Source organism: Enoplosus armatus, chromosome 12 (assembly GCF_043641665.1).
Source record: "Enoplosus armatus isolate fEnoArm2 chromosome 12, fEnoArm2.hap1, whole genome shotgun sequence".
Lineage (NCBI taxonomy): Eukaryota > Metazoa > Chordata > Actinopteri > Centrarchiformes > Enoplosidae > Enoplosus > Enoplosus armatus.
This window is the reverse complement of record NC_092191.1, coordinates 24,612,497-24,638,284: the sequence shown is the minus strand read 5'-3', so window position 1 is coordinate 24,638,284 and position 25,788 is coordinate 24,612,497. Positions and strand designations below refer to the sequence as shown.

General features: G+C 41.3%; 1 protein-coding gene and 1 long non-coding RNA gene across 2 annotated transcripts in view; one reads left to right on the top strand and one right to left on the bottom strand.

Moving 5' to 3' along the window:
- The window catches only part of ncapd3 (non-SMC condensin II complex, subunit D3), a 45,752-nt gene extending 25,452 nt beyond the window's left edge, over nucleotides 1-20,300 (bottom strand). Inside the window, exons 1-12 of the mRNA XM_070916166.1 lie at nucleotides 20,249-20,300; nucleotides 18,768-18,931; nucleotides 17,609-17,771; nucleotides 12,013-12,179; nucleotides 11,436-11,606; nucleotides 11,284-11,345; nucleotides 10,407-10,494; nucleotides 9,795-9,928; nucleotides 5,675-5,747; nucleotides 5,317-5,442; nucleotides 3,794-4,046; nucleotides 3,476-3,514 (exon numbers count right to left, since the gene is read on the bottom strand). Coding sequence (XP_070772267.1) covers nucleotides 3,476-3,514; nucleotides 3,794-4,046; nucleotides 5,317-5,442; nucleotides 5,675-5,747; nucleotides 9,795-9,928; nucleotides 10,407-10,494; nucleotides 11,284-11,345; nucleotides 11,436-11,606; nucleotides 12,013-12,179; nucleotides 17,609-17,771; nucleotides 18,768-18,931; nucleotides 20,249-20,300 — 1,492 coding nt within the window. The remainder of the gene's footprint in view (nucleotides 1-3,475; nucleotides 3,515-3,793; nucleotides 4,047-5,316; nucleotides 5,443-5,674; nucleotides 5,748-9,794; nucleotides 9,929-10,406; nucleotides 10,495-11,283; nucleotides 11,346-11,435; nucleotides 11,607-12,012; nucleotides 12,180-17,608; nucleotides 17,772-18,767; nucleotides 18,932-20,248) is intronic.
- A 4,913-nt stretch (nucleotides 20,301-25,213) lies between these two features.
- LOC139294716 (uncharacterized) lies at nucleotides 25,214-25,716 on the top strand. The gene is made up of 3 exons (XR_011598409.1): nucleotides 25,214-25,346; nucleotides 25,429-25,522; nucleotides 25,657-25,716. It is a non-coding gene; the product is annotated as an uncharacterized lncRNA (long non-coding RNA).
- Nucleotides 25,717-25,788: the final 72 nt, after the last annotated feature.

Below are 25,788 nucleotides of genomic sequence, written 5' to 3'. Positions count from 1 at the left end.
CTACAAGTAGGGCAAGAGCTGTCTCTATTTTCTGAGGCGGCAGAGGTCCTTCAACATCTGCCGGACTATGCTGAGGATGTGAACTCCCCAAATACAAACAGTTTATTAAATGCCCCACCAGGGAGGGGAACACTCTGGATCACTGTTACACCACAGTCAGTAATGCTTTTCACGCTGTCACCCGCGCTGCACTGGGACACTCTGACCACGACATGGTCCACCTGATTCCTGCATACAGGCAGAAATTAAAACTTTCTAAGCCTGTCGCGAGAACATCGAAGAAGTGGACCAGTGAAACTGCAGAGGACCTGAAGGCGTGTTTGGACTGTACTGACTGGGATGTTTTCAGGACTGCTACCAACAGTCTGGATGAGTACACAGAGGCTGTGACTTCATATATCAGCTTCTGTGAGGACTGCTGCATACCAACTCGGACCCGGGTGAGTTATAACAAGGACAAACCCTGGTTCACAGCAAGACTGCGACAGTTGAGGTTGGAAAAGGAAGAGGCGTTTAAGAGTGGCAACAGAGCAGAGTTTAAGGAAGCCAAGTACAAGTTTAGCAAGGCGGTGAGGGAAGCTAAACGACTGTACTCAGAGAGACTACAAAATCAGTTCTCCTCCAACGACTCTGCCTCTGTGTGGAGGGGGCTCAGGCAGATCACCAACTACAAGCCAAGAGCCCCCAACTCTGCTAACGACCGACGCCTCGCCAACAGCCTCAACGACTTCTACTGTCGCTTTGAAAGACAATGGGACAGTCCTGACACCATCCCCCTCACCATCACCCACCAGCTCCAGTCCAACAGCCCCAACCCCCTCATCACACCTGGGGCTGAACTCTTATACCTCTTACCACCATAGCTGCCCCCCACAGTACCCCCCCCCTCCTCCAACATCGACACCTCTGTCTGTCCTTGAAAGAGATGTGAACAGGCTCTTCAAGAGACAAAACCCCCGGAAAGCTGCTGGACCAGACTCCATCTCCCCATCCTGCCTGAAGAGCTGCGCCGATCAGCTGTCTCCGGTGTTCACGGACATCTTCAACACCTCACTGGAGATATGCCACGTGCCAGCCTGCTTCAAGGCCTCCACCATCATCCCCGTCCCCAAAAAACCAGGGCCCACAGGATTAAATGACTACAGACCCGTCGCCCTGACCTCTGTGGTCATGAAATCATTTGAACGCCTGGTTTTGTCCCACCTCAAATCCATCACCGACCCTCTGCTGGACCCCCTGCAGTTCGCCTACAGAGCCAACAGGTCTGTAGACGACGCCGTCAACTTGGCCCTACACTTCATCCTCCAGCACCTGGACTCCGCAGGATCCTATGCCAGGATCCTGTTTGTGGACTTCAGCTCTGCCTTCAACACGATCATCCCGGCTCTTCTTCAGGACAAGCTCTCCCAGCTGAACGTGCCTGACCCCACCTGCAGGTGGATCACAGATTTCCTGTCTGACAGGAAGCAGCACGTGAAGCTGGGGAAACATGTCTCAGACTCGCGGGCGGTCAGCACCGGCTCCCCTCAAGGCTGCGTTCTTTCTCCTCTACTCTTCTCCCTCTACACCAACAGCTGCACCTCCAGTCACCAGTCTGTCAAGCTCCTGAAGTTCGTGGACGACACCACACTCATCGGACTCATCTCTGGAGAGGATGAGTCTGCCTACAGGTGGGAGATTGATCACCTGGTGACCTGGTGCAACAGCAACAACCTGGAGCTTAACGCTTCAAAGACAGTGGAGATGGTTGTTGACTTTAGGAAGAGCGCAGCCCCACCCACCCCCATCACCCTGTGCGACTCTCCAGTGGACACTGTGGAGTCCTTCCATTTCCTGGGCTCCATCATCAGCCAGGACCTCCGGTGGGAGCTGAACATCAGCTCCCTCATCAAGAAAGCCCAACAGAGGATGTACTTCCTGAGGCAGCTGAGGAAGTTTAACCTGCCACAAACAATGCTGGTTCACTTCTACACTGCCATCATAGAGTCCATCCTCACCTCCTCCATCACTGTCTGGTACGCTGCTGCCTCCACCAAGGACAGACGCAGATTGCAGCGTATCATCCGCTCTGCAGAGAGGGTGATCGGCTGCAACCTTCCATCTCTTCAGGACCTGTACTCCTCCAGGACCCTGAGGAGAGCAGGGAAGATCGCTGCTGACCCCTCCCACCCCGGACACCATCTGTCGGACCCCCCCCCCCTCTGGCAGGAGGCTGCGGTCCATCAGGACCAAAACCTCCCGCCACAAAAACAGTTTCTTCCCCTCTGCAGTCAACCTGACAAACTCACACTGACCCCCACCCCCCCCCCAGAACACAAACACAAGTTATACGTTATATTAACAATTAATTATCACCCCTGTCCCCACTGCGTTACATTAACGCACCCACCCCCTTCTGGACACTTTACTTTATTCTGGTCACTGCACTGTGTGTTATTTATCTTATTTTTATTTTTATTCTTATTTTACCGTTTATATTCTACTTATTTGTTATCGAAACAATAGCACCATCAGACCACGGCAAATTCCTTGTAATGTATGTTACTTGGCAATAAACAGTTTCTGATTCTGATTCTGATTCTATGAGTCTGTGGTGGCCAGTGCTATCCTCTATGCTGTTGCATGCTGGGGCAGCAGGCTGAGGGTGGCGGACTCCAATTAGACTCAATAAACTGATCCGCAAGGCCAGTGACGTTGTGGGGGTGGAGCTGGACTCTCTGACGGTTGTGTCAGAGAGGAGGATGCTGTCCAAGCTGCAGGTCATCTTGGACAATGTCTCACATCCTCTCCATGACATACTGGTCAGGCAAAAGAGCACCTTCACTTCATATATATATACATTGCTGTTGTATATATTTTTTACTTTTATTTCACTTAAATATTGTAAATGTGTATATTTTTATTTGATATTTCTTATTTTTATATTTTGTACATACTTTTATTTCTAAATTTATGCTGCTTTCTAATCTTGAACCGGAGCACCAGTACTGTGCAATTTCCCCCACGGGGATCAATAAAGTATTTCTGATTCTGATTCTGAAACTGTGATGGATATTTCCAACAGTACTTTTCATCTTCGTTTTCTCTCCAAATAAGTTTGGCTAACCTGGAGGTTTGTTTCCAACCTGTCTAATCGACTGCTCGTGTTTCTCGACCCTTCAGACTTCTTTTTAGCAATCTCACCACGTTTGCCAAGGTGATTACCAATAGTAATGATGGCCAAAACTACATAAATAAAACTCAAGTAATAAACCAGAATTATCCCTTAGGATAAGGGTGTTCATGGCTGACAGAAATAAAGGGTTAGGGTTAGGGGGTTAGGGTTAGATAAAATAAAATATTATCTGTCTGATAAGATTAATCTGTCCAAGTCCCTGCAGCAGGTCTCCAACCAAACTCTTCTCTATTCTGAGAAACACACTCAGCCTGTAGTCAGTCAAACAACAACCACTGTAATAAAGAAACAAGAGTGTACCTTCTGTGATTTCACCTTCCAACACTGTCTGGGTTCCAGCTAAACAGAGAGAGTGGACAGATTACTTTTACTATCAGTTTATGATACAAACACGGCAGCTTTTAAAAGATATAACATTTCCTCTTTGATTCTCTATTAATTTAAACAGTTATGTGACCCCCCGCCCACAGGTTTTCATTCTTCAGCTCTACAAAGTGCATTGTCTACTGAAACTGGTCCTAGTTTCAGATCTGAAATTAGCCCATTCTTCATCTACATTAACTTCACAGGGAAAATGTTGAAAAATGTTCAAACTCAAGAATTTGTGTGTTCTCTCACTGGCAGAGAAGAGCTTGTGGACGGCCCGGGTGACATTAAGAGAAGGCAGCTCCAGACACTGGGCCAAGCAGGAGAGGGCATGGCCTTGGACGGTGGGTGAGTCGTCCATCTGGCGAGCAAACAGCAGGTTCTGAATCAGGAACTTGTGTGGCAAGAAGCAGGCAAGCTCAGGGTCCTGACTCTCCTCCAGCCTCCTCTCTGGCTGCTCCAGTAAAACCATTACCACATCCACGGAGAACAGCCGGTGTACCATCTACAGAAGCCAGCACAACAGACTGTAGACGTGGGGATTCCAGTGATACAAGATAATGAAGCATGACTGATATTTGGACTATAGCTACAAATGGCTAACATTCAATAGGGGGATATTTGTGGCTCTTCTATTAAACAGTTACATTTTGTTTGTCCATATGTAATTAAAGGCTGCACTGAGGAAGAAAAGCGGTGCCTGTTCATTTTCACGCTATTTTACCTTTCCGTTTCCCCCAGTGGCCTCCTGCTTGAATATGTATTTGTCCTTCCTTTTAATGGCTTACTTATTAAAGTAGGCCAGTTAGATAAGGCCTCTAGATACACTGGTGGTTATGGCTGTGTGTGTATTCTCCCAATTTGCTGGCTGGGTGTACTAGTAACAGTACCTACACGGATAACAGAGAAGAATAGAAGTAATTTTAAAAATATTATATTGAAGTTAGAAATGATAAACAAATGGTCTTCATGTATAAAGCACTTGACAGTTCCCAAACCACAGTATGGTCTCATTCACCCATTCACACACTGATGGCCATGCAAGGTAAATCCTAGGGTTAAGGGGTCTTGCCCCCCTGCGACAGTGCTAACCATTGTACCACCATGCCATCCCTAACAAGAATGAAAAGTCTCTTAAGGTCACAGTGAAAATCACTAAACCGATATGTAACAGATATGTTCAGAGTCGTGTCCTGCATGTTATAGGAATATTATATATAATATATAAATATTTTAATGATAAAGTAGGGGAACTAGTGCTCCAGGTTTTTCTTTTGTTTCAGTAGCCTATTGTTGATAGCATTTCCCAGCAGCAAGTGTCTTCTCCACCAATATTTTAATGTCAGCAGCAGAAAACACTTTTTAGTGCTCCTTTACTTTCCAGCAATATGTGTCTTCAACAGCCCAGCATCAGATTGTATTTAGCGGCACGTTATGCAAATCAGATGAATTGTTGTCATTTATATCTGCAAAATTAAACTGAAATTAATAGGACATTTGTGATAGCTTAAAATATACTGCAGTGTATCTTAAAACGGGGTTAAAATCAGTGTTCTGAAAATCAGTTGTTAAAACTCAGTGATGTATTATTGTTTGAATTTTCATGTTTGCATTCTAGGTTAAGGTAGAAGTCCTGTTGAGTGTATACAGAAACCTCCAATCATCACATATTGGGCTCTGAATCATAACAAAAATATGAAATACAGACTACACCAACATGTAGCATTTGAAATACATTTCTCACAATGAAAGAGGCAGCAATTGGGATGCGTTACCTTTGTGTGTCTGGAGAAGTTAAACAGCCACTTGATGAAGTAGGCGTAGTCTGAACTCGCCATCTGAGACGTCAGCATACCCACAGCTTGGGCTCCATGGCTTCGAAATTCGCTCTTCTCCACCATCTAAAACATCCACAGTAGAAACATTATATCACAGATATACCAATGCATCAGCTAATAGAAATGTCACAGCAAACTATTCAACTAATACAAATATCTGTAAATATCCATGGATGTGTCTTCATAACTTTAAACAATCAACAGTTGACACAGACCCTCTGAATGTTACACAAACAATAGTCGTTTTTATTTTCTAGGAAGTGCATCACTGCTGAGTGTTTGCTGGAGGATTCACCTGGAAGCAGATATGTTGCAGGAGGATTTGCAGGAAAGGCAGTGCCAGCTCCTTCAGCTCATCCACAAGATGACTGTGATCGCAAACACATGAATCATGTACAAATTAACATATGATTCTTAACATGTCTGCTGATAAACGGTTAGAAATATCCCCAAATGGTCCACAACCGAGAGATCCTGATGTGAAGCTTTGGCTCCAATCACCAACAGAAATAAAGTAATTATTAGAAGATAAAGTACTTGATGTCACCATTTTTACATTGTGCTGAGATTTATCAGAATCAGATAATTTATGTCATACATATATCATTTATGATAGATTATCAGTGTGTTTTCTACCAGATTCACTTGCAGCATGCAGAGAAAATATAACAGACGCCAAAACCATTGCTGCAGATCACATAGAAGGTGAGAGAAATTACTGGATGCAGCAATTTTCAGGTCAAAAGTAGCACAGCAGAATGAAGTTCACAATATTTGATAAAGGTCATCAGAAATTATGACCCTACTGTGCCTGGAAATTGAAAACAAATACACAGCATAAATATTGTCAGGTACTTAGCCTTTCAGACTGAATAATGTTAGTTTTTCACAATTGCTAAAACACTCAACCCCATTATCTGAAGCAAATGCCCTAAACCCATTTATCAAATCATTTACTCTTTTGACAAAACTCTAAACACATTTTGCACTGTGATGCACTTGTGTTGCAAAATGGTGAACATGGGCGGCAGAAACTGAACACAGCTACAACACTGTTGTCATCGTTTGCATACGTCTCAAAATTGTTCACACTTGTTTGTAATTGTGTGATTAAACCAAAAGGCTGAGTCCGCCACACCAGAGGGTTTTTCCCCCGTTGCCTGTGATGTAGAAGAAGTCCACAGGCCTGACACAGCACAAAGACGTGATGCTGAGGCAGAATGAAGCTCCTTACCACTTTGATTTTGCAGTTGCACAGCAACTGCAAAAACTGCTGTGCAACAAAATTACAGTGCAATGTAATGCACTTTTCATTTAGATTATTTTCTTTGTACTTTGTGCTCAATACTGCAGACATTCAATACTGTATTACTTGCAGTATTTACAAAATACAATATGATCAGTGTGAACAGGGTTTCTGCCAATGTACTGCAAACCCGGCTGCCTGCCAGGCCTAAATTGACCCCCCGCTGGGCCTAAGCATCGGGAATATTGTTTATATTTATATTGTTATATTGTTATAAGTGGGGGGGGGGCTTTGGAACATTTGCACGTGGCGAGCCCTCACATTAAAATGCTTACATCCACGATAAAGAAAACAGCACATAAAATAGTAAACAACATATGTAGACTATGTGATACAACTTTTACTGTTAAATAAGACATAACTTGATCATCTGTGTCCTAGAGGTGAAGCTTACCTATACTTGAGTTCTGGAGGACCTGTTAAAACCACCGACTTTGAAAACAGTAACACGCAGTTAGCGGATGGGGAGGAGAATGGCGACTGTAATAGTCGCCAGACTTATCTCAGCAACTTATCTTATCCCTACATTTGGTAAGTCAGACTAGACTATGACGAAAAGGTATAGCCAAAGCTTCCCTCAAACAGACTTACCAAAGTTATTACTACACTGATCAGTTGGGCTTTCTCCCCAAACGCAGCTTCGCTCACAATATCTGAAGCCTAACTAACTTTATGTGGGCCACCCATAATGATAATTCCCCTACAGCTGACATCTCTTTGGACGCAGAAAAGGAATTAGACAGGGTTGAGTGGCTCTATCTGTTTCTCACTCTGGAGTCATTTGGTTTTAGCTTTAGTTTTATGGTCTTCACTTATATAGAACTTTTTAACCTTAACGGTTCCCAAAGCACTTTTCTCATTCACCCATTCACACACATGGTGACCGAGCTGCCATGAAAGGTGCTGGCCTCCACTGGGAGCAACTTAAGGTTCAGTGTCTTGCTCAAGGACACAACATGTGGGGGATATAATCTCTAACCCACTCTACCTCCAGTGCGACAGTACTAACCATTTCACTACCATGGTAGTGATGATTTACAAATTCATCACCTGTATAAAACTCCTGTATACCCATCCCAAAGTGTTACAGTAGGGTGCAAAAATGTCTCTACTCTTATCAAAATGCCTTTTACGATGAATATCTAAGTGAACAGAAGCTAACCTGACCTCTAAACGGTACAAAGTTAAACATGACACATCTCTTCAAATTTTAAAGCAAGATTAGTTTTTATTTAATTTTTTTAGTTTCAAAATAATAAAAAAAAGGCCCCATGCAAAATTTTGGAACCTGTCAGTTAGTACTTTGTAACTCCTCCTTTGGCAGCTATAACAGCTTGCAAACGCTTCCTGTAGCCAGCGAAGAGTCTTTCAATTCTGGGTTTTGGAATTTTTTGCCATTCTTCCTGGCAGAACACCTCTAGCTCAGAAAGATTCTTCGGCCTCCTTGCATGCCCGGCAAGTTTGAGATCTCTCCACAGATTTTCAATAATATTCAAGTCAGGGTGGCCATTCCAAAACCTTCATCCATCTTTCCTGGAGGTACTTCATGGTTGGTTTTGAGGTATGCTTTGGATCATTGTCTTGCGGAAATACCAACCTCTCTTCAACTTCAGTGTCTGGACTGACCTTCGAACATCAGCCTCTAGAATTTCTTGATATTTGATGGAATCCATTCTTCCTTCCACCCGCACAATATTTCCTGTTCCCCCAGCTGCCACACAACACCAAAGCATAATGGATCCACCTCCATGCTTAATAGTTGGCAAGGTGTTCTTCTCTACAAATGCTTCACACTTCTTTCCACTTAGATTTTTTTCTCGAAACATACCTTCTTTGTTTGTGACCAAAAAGTTCCATTTTGGTTTCATCAGTCCAAAGCACATTGTTCCAAAAGGCTTCAGGCTTCTGAAGGTTTTCTTTTGCATACTTTAGATGCTTCATTTTGTGTTGAGGTCGTAGGAAAGGCATTTTTGTTGCAACTCTGCCATGTAGGTCTTTGTTGTTTAAAGTGCGTTGTATTGTTGTCCTGTGAACAACTACACCTGCTACTCTTTTTTGCAGCTCTTTTGCAGCGATGTGAGGGTTTTTCTGAGCATTTCTCAACAGGTCTCGGGCCATTCTATCTGATATTTTTCTTGGTCTTCCAGGTCTTGCTTTGACTGTTCCAGTAATCTTCCATTTTCTGATAATGTTCCTGACAGTAGAAATAGGGAGTTTGAAACGCTGAGAGAGTTTTCTGTAGCCGCCTCCTTGTTGGTGGAAGTTAACTATCTTGATTCTGACATCCTTGGACAACTGTTTAGAGGAACCCATGGTTGCTAACACCAGACAAGAACAGCCACTGCAGACAGATACTTTAGAAGGCATGGCGTTGCTTCAGAATATATAGTTCAGCTCTTGAATTAAATTCACCTGACTCATTAAAGGCTTAACGAGTAAATCACCAGGGTCTGGGTCTTGGTAATTATTGTTGTCAAAAGTAACAAAGAATAATCCAAAAGGTTTCCCAAACTTTTGCACAGGGCCTTTTTCCTTTTTCTATTATTTTGAAATTGTAAAAAATTGAAATAAAAAGTAATCTTGCTTGAAAACTTGAAGAGATGTGTCATGTTTAACTTTGTACCGTTTAGAGGTCAGGTTAGCTTCTGTTCACTTAAATATTCATTATAAAAGGTGTTTTGATTAGAGTTGCCCAAATGTTTGCACCCTACTGTAACTAATGGTCTGGTTTTGCCCTGGTTTGGGGACCAGGCAGGGTGATGGAATTTCCCCAGGTCTCTGCGCTGGCCCTGGAACCTCTGGCGACAGCCATCCGATTGGAACGGACAATTCCAGGGATACGAATTGGCAGTTCACAAGCTTATGCTGTACACTGATGACATCCTCATTTTTGTCTCTGAGCCTGAGCACACTATTGGAAATCATAGACACACTCTCTCTTCTGTCAGGTTAAATGTTAATTGGCTGAAATCATAAGCCCCCCCTCTTAACCAACCACACACTTCCTTACTTGGTTCAAATTCCAACAAAATTGGTGAACACCGTATTCAGATTTACACAAGTAATTCTATAGTTTGGTTTAACATTTGATCAAAACACAGTTGTTTACCAAACAAAATGGATGGCCTGGTCAGAGGTGGAGATGATGTCCTGGTTGGGTACGAGGAGGGAGGGCTTCCCTCTGTTGCCTTTATTCATCATCAGGATCACGTAGAGAAGCTGGTGGAAAACCCTCCGCAGGGACTGGACAACAGACATCAGTTTCGATTTAAAATACCCCTCTGTTATGGCATTAAAGACAAATAATACTGTAGATATCACCCGTGTCTCATGTTTATCCAGAATAAGATCACAATTAATTTTAAAAGTATTTAGTATTATTTTATCATCATTTTATTTATACTTGCTTTTTTCTTCTCATCACCCTCACACATTCTTTCATTCTAATATTTTTAGAGACATGAGGAGGTAAAACTCTCCAGCATTTGACAATAAAAGCAAAGACTACAGACACACAAAATCTTGTTTTCCCTTTCCCCCCAGGTTAACCCCAGGTTGGGGGTTAACCTGCCCTACTATTATCTAGCCAGGTTCCAGGTTTGGAGATATCCACCTCCGAGATTTCTGCTGCCTCTCAGAACAGTGGACGTGAAAGGAATTGCTAAATGTAGCAAATTTGGGTACTATTGGTCCACCATGGACCATGATTATTGGATCTTACTTCTTTCTGGTCACCGTGTTTTGGCGAGCAGAGCAGCTGCATGCCGTAGAAAGCCATCTCAGGAATACTCCTCAGCTTGCCAATGTCTCTGTGCAGAAATAATACAACTGTCAGCTCTTTCACATCCTGCATACATTCTTCGTTTTGGTACAATTTTATTTATAATTTGCTTCCAGGAGATGCACTGTGAACAAGGACCAGTCTTATTTTGATGCAAAGATTTGTACATGAGCAGGAATGTAGCACAGCATGGTAGTGAAAGCAGTGCTCTGTTTATTTGAATGTGAATAATAGTGATAAATAATCATCATCTCAATATTGATCAAAATAATCGTGATTATCATTTTGGCCATAATCGTGCAGCCCTAATGTGAGTGCATCAACTGTTACAATAAGAATTATGGCCAATGAGCCGTTGTTGAATGTTTACATTTTTCAAAATAAATGACAAAAATGTTTCTTCTGCATTTTTTTGTTTTCTCTGCTGGACTGAAAACGTACCAAACTGTGAGACCAAAACCGAGGTACATACCGAACCATGAATTTTGTGTACCATAACACCCCTAGTTGGATGCCTAAAAAGAATGCGGTGTCGCAAGGGTATTTAGACTGGCTAGCTAGTAATGTTAATCTCCACACCGAAATGAACACACACACAGTGCAAACTGATGTATTGATAAGTTAGTTAGCCACATAACAGCTAACTAACGTTAAGTCTCTCTGAATTATTCATAAATCTTTGTTTGACTAGTTTATTACTGAACCCGGCTGTCACACACACACACCATGCCTTCATGCACCGCATCACCACAAGTAAATTCTCAACCTGTAGGGAAACACTGAAAGGTATTCAACAAGACGAAAGAAGAAAACTCACTGTACAGCAGCAAAGGTTAGCTCTCCAATGACCGGCTCAAAGTAAAACAGCTTACTGAAGATCTGCAGAGAAAAAAGAGACAGGTTAACTGCTCACACATGAAGACACTGCAGTGTGGTATGAATGGGCATGATGATGGAATCATTCGTTACTTGTGTGCAGTGGCTGGCGCTCTGTGGTCTGTCTTTGAGTGGAAATGTCTGCAGGAGTCTAAGGAGGCTTTGAACCAGGAGAACAACAGCATCTCTGATCTTCATCAAGTCCTGGCCAGAGAAATGAAGCTCCTCTTCTTCCTCCTCTTCCTCTACCTCATCCACTTCCATCTGAGGATAACAAACAGTCAAATTAATTTCCAGACACCCTGCTAGATACAACACAATGAACCTAACAAGATGTAGTGTAAAACACTTCAGTGTCCTTTGAAAATCAAGTTGTAGGAACTACAAACCTGCTGTTGATGCCTATCCTTAAGACGCATTATCATTGCAGAGTCAAAAAGTTCCAAGAAAGGGCTATTCTGAAAATTCCTTGGTGATGCATTCATGATAACTCTCACATCATTGCAATCGATCCAGATTTTTTTCAGGCATTTCAATCTGATCAAAAAAATTCAACCAGCTAGGTGGTACTAGATGTAAAGTCAGTGTATGAAAGTCTGTACCAAATTTTGTGCCATCATATATCATAATGGTCCTGTGGGTTTGAACGATATCTGATACATGATAGTACCTCTGGAGTGTCTTTCCGCTGTGGTTTGAATCGTTTGCCCTCTGCCTGAGAACTCTTCAGGCCATCCTTCTTGCGCTTCTTTCCAGAGTTCTGAGGCCAGCAGTGGGAGGTCAAGTCTGAACACGTGTCCAACAAAACCTCATGGAAAACCTTGTTGGCAATGCTCCCTGGAAGTAATAAACACAAGTACAGAAAGTAATTTAAAAAAACATATACAAATACATACACAAGCACATACACAAAACACGACTGTACATTGCTGTCAACCTTATATGGAAACTGTCAACGAACCAGAGAAATACAAGTGGCACCCTGCAAGTGACCCAAACTTCACGCAGTATCATAGAAGAATCTTATTTCAGCTTATGGAACTAGACATAAGCAAAAAAACAATAAAAAGCTGTGCACATGCAGGTAATGCCAGGTTCAGTCAGGTTTCAGAGCTCATCATAGCACAGAGACAGCACTGGTGAAAGTTACAAATGACCTTCTAACTGCATCAGACAAGGGACTTGTCTCTGTACTTGTTTTGTTATACCTTAGTGCTGCATTCGACACCACTGACCATCATATCCTATTACAGAGACTGGAACATTTAATTGGCATCAAAGGAACCGCACTAAGCTGGTTTAAGTCGTATTTATCAGATCGATCTCAGTTTGTACATGTTAACGATGAATCCTCCATGTACGCCAAAGTCAGTCATGGAGTTCCACAAGGTTCTGTGCTTGGACCAATACTATTCACCTTTATATATGCTTCCTTTAGGACAGAGGTTCTCAACCTTTTTGACCTCTGGGCCCAATTTTCCCAGTACAAAATGGCCCGGGGCCCATTTAAATATCAACACTTTCATTTCAATTGATCCGAGTCTTGGTTTGATTTGTATTCAATAACTAAATCAAGTCCACTTACAGTTTAACAAGCTAAAACCTTGTAAAATAAATGATATGACACACTGTGATCATCTCAAAGACATTTCTTTATATCATGTAGGGTTAGGGTTCATGTAAACCTGCACATACAACAACACTGAACAGGCGAGCAATTATAACAAATCAAGTTGCTACAAGAACAAATATAAAGGCTCAAGTCAATATTATTAACAAAATCTGAAATCCAAAAATCCAAAAATATTCTGCCAAGCTACCTCCGTTCACAAAGCCGAACTTAATAAAGTCAGGGTTGTACTTGCGCAAAACCTTCGCCTTTGAGGAGGGGGTGGCATCACTTTCATCTTCATTTTTTCGTTTTAAAAACTTTTCCATACCGTCAGCCAAAAGTTTGCAGCTGGCTTCTTCTGCTGCTGCTTATTGGAGCGTGTTCAACAACTGAATGACGCCTGACTGTCACCAAGTGGTGGGAAGCTGCATTGCGGTCCCGCGGCCCTCGCGGCCCACAGGCGCAGAACTGAAAGTTTTTCGCGGCTCAGTAGATGGCCCCATGGTTGAGAATGACTGCTTTAGGAGATATCATTAGAAAACACTCCATACATTTTCATTGCTATGCGGATGATACCCAGTTATATTTATCGATCAAGCCAGAAGAACCAAGCATGCCTTCAGGACATAAAGACCTGGATGACATGTAATTATCTGATGTTGAACTCGGACAAGACAGAAGTTATTGTTCTTGGCCCTGAACAACTCAGAAACACAGTATCTAAGGATATTGTTACCCTAGATGGCATTGCCCTGGCCTCCAGTGCCACCGTGAGGAATCCCAGAATTGTCTTTGATCAGGACATGTCCTTTAACTCCCACGTAAAACAAACTTCAAGGACTGCCTTCTTTCACCTCCGTAACATTGCAAAAATCAGGAAGATCCTATCTCTAACAGATGCAGAATAATTAGTCCATGCATTTGTCACGTCTAGGCTGGACTATTGCAATTCCTTATTACCAGGCTGTCCCAATAAGTCCCTGAAGACTCTCCAGCTGACCCAGAATGCTGCGGCACGTGAACTGACAGGAACCAGGAAAAGAGATCATATTTCTCCTGTATTAGCTTGGCTGCACTGTCTCCCTGTAAAATTCAGAATAGAGTTTGAAATCCTTCTCCTGACTTACAAAGCTCTTACTGGTCAGGCACCATCATATCTTAAAGAGCTCATAGTACCCTATTACCCCACTAGAGACTGCGCTCCCAGAATGCAGGGTTGCTTGTGGTTCCTAGAGTCTCCAAAAGCAGAACAGGAGCCAGAGCCTTCAGCTATCAAGCTCCTCTCCTGTGGAATCGGCTCCCAATTTGGGTCCGGGAGGCAGACACACTCTCTACTTTTAAGAGTGGGCTTAAAACTTTGCTTTTTGATGACGCTTATAGTTAGGGCTGGCTCAGGCCTGCCTGGACCAGCCCCTAGTTATGCTGCTATAGGCCTAGACTGCTGGGGGACCTCCTATGATGCACTGAGCTTTCCTCCTCTCCCTCTTCATCTTTACACATTCATCTCTCTCCAATGCATGTTACTAACTTTATATCTTCCCCGGAGTTTCTTTGTGCTTTGTCGTCTTGCAGGTTCCTGTGGATCGTGGTCCTGGTACGCCTGGGTGCGGCTGCCAAGGGCCTGCCCGACTCTCATCACTACAGTTATTATGTTTAGTCGTAGTTCTGTTACTATTAAAGCTGTTATTGCTATTATTAATCTCAGCTATTATTAGAGATGTAACTACTATTATCAGTCATATTTCTATTATTATTATTATAATTATATCTGCTATTTTTACTGCTAGTGCTGCCATACATCTCTGTCTGTCTGTCTCTCTGGGGTCTCTGTAATAACATTATAAAGAGTCGGTCTAGACCTGCTCTATTTGTAAAGTGTCATGAGATGACTTTTGTTGTGATTTGGCGCTATATAAATAAAATTGAATTGAATTATGCGGTTCACATTCCTGCCAATGGTTTCATACTATTCTACTGATCTGCTGGTGGCGGTAATGCGCCAAGAAACACAGCAACAAGGGCAGCAACATTTGTGTTTTTTGTTTTAAATTGACAATTAAATGAAGATGATCGACTGCGATATTCATGTTTAAAATGCGCACCCCGCTCATAGAAAACTCAAGCGCTTCCTAAACTAACAGCCAGCCACCAGAGAGGGATTGAGATGCTTAGGTCTGGCTATGTGAGACTACCTCAAAAGCGATACCAATCTCCACACTTCCTTTTAGCACTGTGCACATATACAGACTTTGCTTTTCGGGAGCAGTCATGCCACTGCGTGCACCCTGCGTCTGTACAAAAATGGATGTTGCGGCTGCAGCATCCATTTTATGTGTGCAGTCCACACATAACGCACTATATTAACTTCTGTGTGGAGAATGCTATACCCACCAGGACTGTATGGTGTTTTTCCAACAACAAACCCTAGATTACTACGGACATAAAGGCTCTGCTAAAGGAAGAGGGCCTTTAAGTCAGGAAACAAGGAGGAGCTGAAGAACGTGCAGAAGGAGCTGAAGTGGAGGATCAGTGATGGTAAAAACAGCTACAGGAGGAAGATGGAGGATCAGCTGCAGCAGAACATCAGTGGACTCTCAAAGGGCCTTAAAACCATCTGTGGTTACAAGGAACCCAACTCCCAGCCTTGTGGGGGAACGAAAGTGGGTGAATGATCTGAACATCTTCTTTAATAGATTTGATCAGGCATCTGCCCACTCCCCTGAACAGTCCACTCTGCTGCAACACCCATCGCCTGCATCCCCTGCATACTGCCCCACCCCCATCTTCTCCCCCTTTCCCACAACAGTCGGCTCACAGCTACCCTTCACATCCACTGCACTTTCTTACAAGTACCTGGGTGTTCACCTGAACAATAAACTGGACTGGACTGACAACACAACTGCACTGTACAAGAAGGGCCAGAGCAGACTCTATCTGCTCAGGAGACTCAGGTCTTTTGGAGTGCAGGGGGCACTCCCGAAGACCTTCTTTGACTCTGTGGTGGCATTAGCCATCTTTCATGGAGTGGTCTGCTGGGGCTGCAGCATTTCAGCTGCTGATAGGAAGAAACTGGACAGACTGATTAAGAAGGCTAGCTATGTTCTAGGATGCCCCCTTGACTCAGTGGAAGTGGTGGCAGAAAGGAAAATAATGGCTAAGCTTCAGTGACAGGCTGCTTCACCTGTGGAGAGATACCGCAGGTCTTTCCTCCCTGCTGCTGTCAGGCTTTACAATCAGCACTGCTCCCAGCAGATCACACACACACAAATGGACAATCCACTCTTATGCGATATTTTTGAATGTACAACAAACAAATACTGCAATATCTTTATCTCTCTAAGTGCAATACAGTAAAATTCCATATCTGTTTCTGTAAATTTGTAAATTATAGTTGTTTTTATAATTGTTCTTATAATGAACAATAAAGACAGTTATAAAAACTATATCTTGATTTTTCTTACATATGTTCATGCTGCTGTAACAGTGCATGGGGATTAATTAATTAAGGGGATTGAGGGATTAATAAAGGTTTATCTTATTTTATGTTAAAAAAATATTCTCGGCTCCACTAAATCAACAATGTTGACAAAGCCCAGCCGGCAAGCACCTCATACTCTGTAACACAGCTAGAACAAGAACAGCCGAATATCGATAACGTAAACGTTACTTCAAGCAGAAGTAAACACACTGGCGACTGTATAGTTTAATGCAACACAGTAGCAATACTGATTTGTGTTGTCCTTCTTTGACTCTAGTCCTCATGAAGAAGAGGGCACAATTAAAAGTAAATGAAATGCATCAAGTGCTGATTTTTCCCTAGGCCTTAAAGTTTGATTTTTGTAGAGTGTAAAAAACAAACACTAACAAAATATTATTTGTTTTCATTTATTTTGTTATTGTTGAAATGTGCCCAGCATTCCAAGGCTGTAAGAATCAGTAGCCAATCAGGACTCAAAAACTTTGATATTATTTAGATTTAATTTATTCAGTTGCTGTTGAAAACACAGCACTCCAAGGCTGTACATTGTCAGATTCTTTGAAAGACCCTGCTGTAGTTGTTGATGTGTGTTGAATAAATTACTTATAACTAACAACACATTACTTGAGGATACTTACCGGGCTTAATAACTTTTCTGGGGGAAACCCTGACACACAATGTGTTTTGGTGAGTAATACTGAACGTTAACATGACGCTTGTTTGTTTGTTTGTTTTAGTGATGTAACCATGTTACCAGATCTCAGCAATTAACTTGATGAGTACAATGTTATTTTAATCAATAGAAATGATAGCCAGAGCAACAAAAACAAGACCTAAATTGTTAAACAGAATTATCTGTTAAGTGTAAAATCCAATCTGCTTTCTAGGAACACATCACAAGCACTAACAATACACTTACACTCCTTAAAATGTACTTTTTTTGTTCTATTTTTCACTATTTTTCATTAATCAACTGTAATATACGATACAATGGGTACTGAGTCACGCACAAGCCGTTAAGTGAAAGATGAGCTATACAGTATGTATTCACTGTTTCAATAGTCCCAAGACTACAAGTTGAAACCTTATTGCTACAGTTTTAATAGATGTGACTTTGTGGCTGCACTCAATCTATATGCAGACCGTCTTCGGTGTGTATTTCTCCATTTTCCTCACCTGGGATTCCCAGCAGCAGCAGGTAGATTGAGGCAGCATGCAGACTGCTCACCCTCTGCTGGACGTTGGCCGCTTTGTCTTTCCCCCCCAGGACAAAGAAGGCCAGCACGGCCACCAGAGACTTGACCGGCACCCCACTTTCCCCCAGAGTGGCCCAGATACTCTGCAGTGCAACATAGGAGACAGCTGCTTACTCCCATGAATTTTTTTTTTTAGCAGTGCTAGGTATCTTTTTCCTTTCTGGTAGCAGCAGACTGACATTCTGCATCAACACCAAAGCACACAGCAAACTTTTAGATTGATTACCTACCTTTTAGGGAGCCACTAGTTTCAGTACATTTCAGTACGCTATAAAAATCGGGAATTTTATTTGTTTGTACATTCAAAATGCGACTATTATATTATAAAAGGTATACTTACTTACACACTTACCTAGATATACATGTAAAGTCAAGAAAAGCCTGCACAGGGGAGGTAAGTAGCTAAAAGCTAATTCAAAGACCTCTCCCAAAAACAATATAGGGAGGAATACATTCAATTAAAACAAAAAACGTGTCAGTTTTTATTTGAAAGTGTACTGCTTTACAGCTCACTGTCTGATTGTTTTGTGACAGTTCAAATTGAACTTCATGAATCAATAAAGACAGTGTGGCCTGCAAGTTCAGGTCAGCATGCCTTCAACCTCCAAGTTTAACATATTTGTTATGTAGCCTATTTAAAGTACAAATGAAGCAGATGAAATAGTCATTGTTGTGGAATGCAAAACCAATCAAAACAAAATAGTAGACATACATACACCGATTTCTTCAGATTTTAGGACCCATTTGAATAATAATAATAATAATAATAATACATAATGATGATATTGTTTAAAGATCCACACAAGACATGTAAAATGCACAAAAGCGTTAAGTCTTTGCAGATTGATTGTCTTAGCACACTGGGGAAAAATGAAACCAAGGACAGCTTGTAAAGTAGGATCTCAGTCTAAAAACTTGCATGATCATTTGGAAAATGAGTAACAGAAATGTAAAATATACATGATTACAAGCTAATAGAGTCAAATATGCTAAACTGCCTGTATAGCCCTCTAAATTATCCTTCTATTTGTGTTCCCTAGAGCAGAGGACAGAGTGTCTCAGTGCTGGATCAGTTTTACCTGTGAAGCGCCACCTCTGCCTGCAGACTCAGAAGCATGGGCAAGTAAACACTGGAATAGGGTTCTGAAGGCCTTCTCTCCACTGGCTGTGAGTTCTTCCTCTGTGGTGTCATCCAGTGGTTTTCTCTCTGTGAACTCTAAGTCCCACACTGCGTCCACCCAAGCTGGAAATCACAACAGTTATCACATTACTCAGTGATACAATACCACAGCAGACAGTATTTCGGAACTTGGAGAACTCAGAAGAATTAAAAGATGGTAAATGTTTGAGGGCAAAAATAAATAGGGCTACAACTAGTGATTATTTCCATTACCTATCAGTCTGGCTATTATTTTCTAGATTTATCAATTAATCAGTTCATTCAGATCAGCCCATTGCAGTTTCTCAGAGCTCAAGGTGACATTAGATGTCTTATTTTGTCTGCCCAACAGTCAGAAGCCCAAAGATATTCAATTTACTATTATATATAACACCTGAAACGATGAATCAATTATCAAAATTGTTGCAACTTAATTTTGTGATGTTGACTAATTGATTAATCAATTCATTGTTTCAGCTCTACACCATTAACCCTTGAACCCTCAACTCAGATTAATAAAAACATAACTGAAGCGATCCCTTCCAGTGCAGACAGACATGTAATAGATGCTGTATAGAGTAGACAGAAATAACGAGAGTGAAATTAAAATGTGGAGAATTAAAATATTTAAATATTGCGCAAATACTAAGTGAAGGATAATCGTATCGTATACAAATTCGTGCTCAAGTACCTACGGTTGTAACACTGATACTACTTTATACTACTACTGATACTGACTTTCAGTGGTGGGTTTATTCAATTTAACCTACATATTTAATTGCTGCCAATATGTATTTGTATTATTTATTGTTCATATTCAGTATACATACGTACGTACATACATACGTGCAGCTGCTCCTATTACTTGCCTAATAACTATAGTAATAAATAACGTTTTGTGGAGAGCCTTGCGCCAATCCCATTGTATGAACTTGTCAATTTAACGTTGCCTCGTTTAAGCATCGTTAAGTCTTGGTAACGTTACAACATGGCTGTAACACCTTTAGGCGTAAATACAAACCTCCACTCTTCAATTCGGCAAATAACAGTTACCTAACGTTAACTAATACAAAAGCTGGGCTCAGGAACAGCCCAACCCGCAATGTGTGCAGACAGTTGTTTCTTTGACAAATTTCCCACAGCCTATTAACGATTCGGGTTTAAGGTCTGCAGTTTCGTTTTAGCTATGTTTAGCGGCATTGGTTAATTTGAAAGATGTGTGAATGGGATTCGGAGCGCTGTTCTTTCTGTACACCAGGACAAGGCATAAAAGCCGGGAAATAGCTACGTTAGCAGTTGACTACTTGACAAACATTCAAAAATACCCGAATGTATTTCATCCCCGTCAATCAATACAATAGAGACGGTGGTTTGCAACATACACCAAATACACAATTTTACCTTGTGGAATGTCACCTAACTTCAGAAAATGCAGCGCAGATATCAAATCCATCTTGTTTATATCTTGAAACAGCCCGCCCGAAACTACTGACTTTTACACATGCGCAAAGAATCCTTCGTCACTTCTCCAGTTTCTCTTTCAGCTTTCATTAGCGCCATCTTCTGGTCTGGAGTATAGCCTGTTAGTTAGTTAGCTCCACCCAAGCGCCGACTACTCACGGATGTTTGCTTTTTTTCTCTTTAGTGAATGCCAAAGTTCAAACAGGCATCCTGTAGGACATGACTTTAGTTCATTACAATACAACTGAAAGCCTCAAATACTAAAAAAAAAATTAAATAAATAACTTAAATTTAGAAGTAAAGGAAATTATAATAAAACCATATGATTTTAAAAAATGATATAGCGTTAACACATTCATCTGCACAAAAAGATGAAACAGAGTGATTGATATTAGATAATAGAATTTAACATGCTTTAAATTCAACTAATTCAATTTAATAAATTCATTCAGTCTCAATTCTGGAGTTTGACACTAAATTCTTGACTCATGTACAGTGACTAATATTTCATACACACAAACTCATGTAACAAGGTTCTTTATAAATGAAAGGTTTATTAAACTACTAAATATGCACACAACTGATGACTACTAAACATTCTGCAATAAACTTTAGTTGTTAGATTTTAAGGTAGCATAAGGCTGCCACCACCTTTTAAGCCAGTGTATTGTATCCGAGGCAAGAGAATATCACCACACAGACATACAGATATATGGTACAAAAAATAGACTATAACTAGACACCCCAAAGCAAAAAGCGCCCACAGAGATCAACCTCTAATAGGCACAGGCGGCCACCCTACAGCACACAGCTCTGCAAGTGAATTTGGATTAACTTTGCAAACACCATGGATACCTGCAGTATCTTGGTGGTTCTTGCAGCAGGCCTCTAAACATAAAGAAAGACAGGGAGACAAAAAAACTAACCCTAACCCAAAAAAAGAACTAGACTTGTGTGCTTGCTTCAGCTTGAAAAACTAGATTGAAGAAGTTAATTTGCTTAAATCCTATTATGGTCACTCTTCTAATGCATCCAGCAGAGATCAACAGTGCCCTCCCACACTAATTGGGTTAAGCACGATATTGATGTGGGTGATGTGCAGTCTATCTGTCAGCATTCTTATACAGTTTCTCCTGAGAAGTGTAAATATTTACATGCTGAAGTAGATTATATGGTTGACAATGATATTGCGGCACCTTCCTCATCAAGCTGGGCTTCATGTTTGTTAGTGACATGATGCCCAGCTTTACTCAGACTTTGGAAAGGAAAGAAGCCAGATTCTTTTCGCTTTTTAAGAAATCTTTATTCAATTTTTTAGCAAAGCAAATACACAGTAAAACAGCCACATACAGAAACACACATAAACACATATAACATACAGCCAAATATTATCAAGCATTCAATACAAATTATGAAAAGGTGTTCCAGTTCTCTCTGTCAATGTCCAGGATGTTCCATGGCAGGAAGTGTTTTTTGCCCAGGGTTCTCCTCCTCCGGAGGTCAGTAAGAGTTTGTTTGATGACCGAGTTACTGTCGATGATTTTTTAATCATGATACATCTGGATGTCCATAGTTTATTGCACACGATGCTGATAATAAGTTGATGCAGTTCCTTATGTTTAGGATTGCCTCCTCCAACAATCCATACATAACTGAATTATAATTTATATTACACTTGAGACTTAACGTTTCTAAAATACTCCAGACTTCCTGTGCTCTGTAACAACTGATTAAAAAATGTTCTTGAGTCTCGTCCTCATCACAATAAATCATTGGAAATTTTTTGGTGGTGACATAACAACTCCAAACAACTATAGTTCTTACAGGAAGTCTGCCTACAGAGATAAGCCATCGGACATCTCTGATGCTGCCTGACAGATTTTTATTTCTTAATATTTGGATCACCTCTGTACTTTTTTCATCACTTAAAGTTTTATATTTAATTAACCCCCTATATATAAAATCATTAATTTTATTGAATATTATCTTGCTAGTAAAACCAGATTATTTTCCATTGCCTCACATGGAGGATTGTGTAGACTAGGTTGGTACAGCCAGTTATGTAACCAAATTTGGTCCACTGAAGGGTTACTGACAAAATTCGATATACAGGAAAGCAGCCAAACCAGGCAAACCAGGCAGATAAATACGATAGGGAGTAGGGAGAGGCAGTAGGCAGAGGACAAGGGTAGTCAAAAAGCCAAAAACCTTAAACTCAGGACACTGGAAAGAATGTTGGAACGTTTGATAAGGAGGACAAAGGCAAACTGGCAAAGGAAACGGGTACACACACTAAATACACCCAGGTGAGTGACTAATGAGGGACAGATTAAACTAATCAGGGCGGGGCAAGTAATGAGGCAGGAAGTGAAGTGTCTGAAATGAGAGGAGAGGTAAATACTACAAAATAAAACAGGCAATGTGCAACATACAACATGGAGCATGAAAATAAGACAAGACAAGACTAACAAACGGAGTGAGACGTTACACAGCAAATTTCTGGAGTAAAAAATCTGGTAGTTAGGCAAAAAGTGTGCAAGTGTTATACATACAGCGCACAAGCAAGCTGAAACTGGACTTCGTAGTGAGGTAAGTTTGAGCCTGTTTTTTGCTTTTTCCTTTAACTTAACTGTTATAAAATGTTCGGTAGGTACAGTTTACATAGCATTTTTGTTGAAGTTGGTACACTAAGCTATGTATGCTTGTTTTGAATTTGATATTGAACGTAACCAGCTCTGTATTTCCTGTATTATTCAGAGTATGCTGCATTTGGTCTTTGGCTTTTTGCTCGCTCTGCTGTAAAGGCGATAATGTTAAGGCAGCCATTATTTCTGTTGAACCTTTCAGAAGAATACGTTTTCCCTCTATAAACTAACGTGTGCACACAGATGGCGAAGACACGGAGCTTCAGTAGCCAAAGGAGCGCTAATGAGGTAACGCTAACGCTACAATTAAATAAAATAACTCTGGCTTATGACTTTATTTAGCAATGCAACCATATGTATCTGTTGTTAAAGTCAGGTTCATCAGGTTGCAGGTAGTACGTCGTGGAGCTCTGGTGAAGTGTAGACGGCAGTGTTTGGCGCTAGCGTAAGTAACCGCTAACCTACATTAGCTAACAACTCAACTGCAATTTGTCAGTGATTCATTCAATTCAATTCAATTCAATTTTATTTATATAGCGCTAAATCACAAAAAAAGTCATTTCATGACACTTTACAAATAGAGCAGGTCTAGACTCTTTATGATGTTATTACAGAGACCCAACAGTTCCCACCATGAGCAAGCACTTTGGCGACAGTGGCAAGGAAAAACTTCCTTTTAAGAGGCGGAAACCTCGGGCAGAACCAGACTCTAGGTGGGCGGTCATCTGCTTTGATCGGTTGGGTTTGAGAGAGAGAGAGAGAGACGTAGAGAGGGAGGGAGAAAGAGAGGGAGGGAGAGACAGACAGACAGAAAGAGGCAGAGAGAGAGAGATAGACGTAGAGACACAGATAGACAGACCAACAGACAGACAGGCAGAGATGTATGGCAGCACTAGCAGTAGAAATATCAGCTATAATTATAATAATAATGGAAATATGACTGATAATAGTAGTTACAGCTGTAATAATAGCTGAGATTAATAATAGCAATAACAGCTTTAATAGTAACAGAACTACGACTAAACATAATAACTGTAGTGATGAGAGTCAGGCAGGCCCATGGCAGCAGCACCCAGGCGTACCAGGACCACGATCCACAGGAACCTGTGAGACGAGAAAGCACAAAGAAACTCCGGGGAAGATTTAAAGTTAGTAACATGCATTGGACTGCGATGAATGTGCAAAGATGAAGAGGGAGAGGAGGAAAGCTCAGTGCATCATGGGAAGTCCCCCAGCAGTCTAGGCCTATAGCAGCATAACTAGGGGCTGGTCCAGGCAGGCCTGAGCCAGCCCTAACTATAAGCGTCATCAAATATCAAAGTTTTAAGCCTCCTCTTAAAAGTCGAGAGTGTGTCCCGGACCCAAACTGGGAGCCGATTCCACAGGAGAGGAGCTTGATAGCTGAAGGCTCTGGCTCCTGTTCTGCTTTTGGAGACTCTAGGAACCACAAGCAACCCTGCATTCTGAGAGTGCAGTGCTCTAGTTGGGTAACATAATAATGAGCTCTTTAAGATATGATGGTGCCTGACCAGTAAGAGCTTTGTAAGTCAGGAGAAGGATTTTAAACTCTATTCTAGATTTTACAGGGAGCCAGTGCAGCCAAGCTAACACAGGAGAAATATGATCTCTTTTCCTGGTTCCTGTCAGTCCTGTCATTCATGAAAATCCGTGGTCAAAATTATTGTAAACTTAACAGCTAAACATTATTATTCTCCATCCTTTTAGTGTTAGATGGCCAAGACATTGATAAAGGTACAACACGGGGCAAAGAAGAAATATGTGAAATTAGAGGAAGTTGGCTTCTCTGATTTTCTTAGTGCTGGTAAGGTATCTGTTTTGTATAAAGCTATGGAAGAGCAAGTAACAGTATTTTGTAAATGAAGTGCTGGTTGTCTTGCTACAGTCCAGGAGAAGTTTCTCATACCAGAGGACACAATACTGAAAGTCACAGATAACCACGGTGTAGAAGTGGACGAGGATGTCTTTCCAGAACTTGCAGAAATCTGTTTTGTCATCTACACTGATGATGGTAGGGCATTAAATCATTTCTATGTTTGCAGAGAAAAATTATGGGATTTGCATCTTAACTCAGAGACAGCTGTCTGCTGAATGTCTACTTATGTGCTAGCGGATAACAAGAATCTTAATAAATATAGCATTTTTTCCTCATTAATTAAGTATGGTTTGCATTTCAGAACTCCCATTGGCTGAATCCTCCAGGAACTTCCCTTTCCCTTCTCAATTTATTTTTTTTAGACTGTGGAGCAAATTCTGACCTCAAAGCCTGCAGGAATGACTGTGATTAAAGAATATGAAGAAACTGGGAGTTTGAAAGATTCCACCAGGCGAATAATGGTGAACATCATTGTAGCACACATGTGTGAAAAAGAAGGGTAAGAACACTGAATAAGACTTGACTTTCTAATTTTTTAAAGAACACAACAATCCTTAGGAATTATGTTTTTCCTTTTGCAGGAGTCATGTTAGTAAAGCAACAAAGGAGTTCCATGCGCTTGGGATTGTGTCACGGTTTCCAGCTTTGAAGGACCCATACTCAAACAAGGGATATGTAAGTTTGCACTGCAGTCCATGTGTAAAATAATGACAGCTGCTGATTCCTTGTGTATAAGCACTAAAAGCATCATAAATGTGCATAACATTGTTTCCAACACACAGTGATTTATTTATTTATTTTTTACCTAGGAACACTTTTACGACAGTCAGAGCAACAAAGGCTTTCTTGAGTGGCGTGTAAAAACTGTGCAACGTCAGTCCAGAACAACCTCTCCATCCCTGAAGAAAGTGGTGCTTAAAGGAGGTCCCACATCCTCAAGA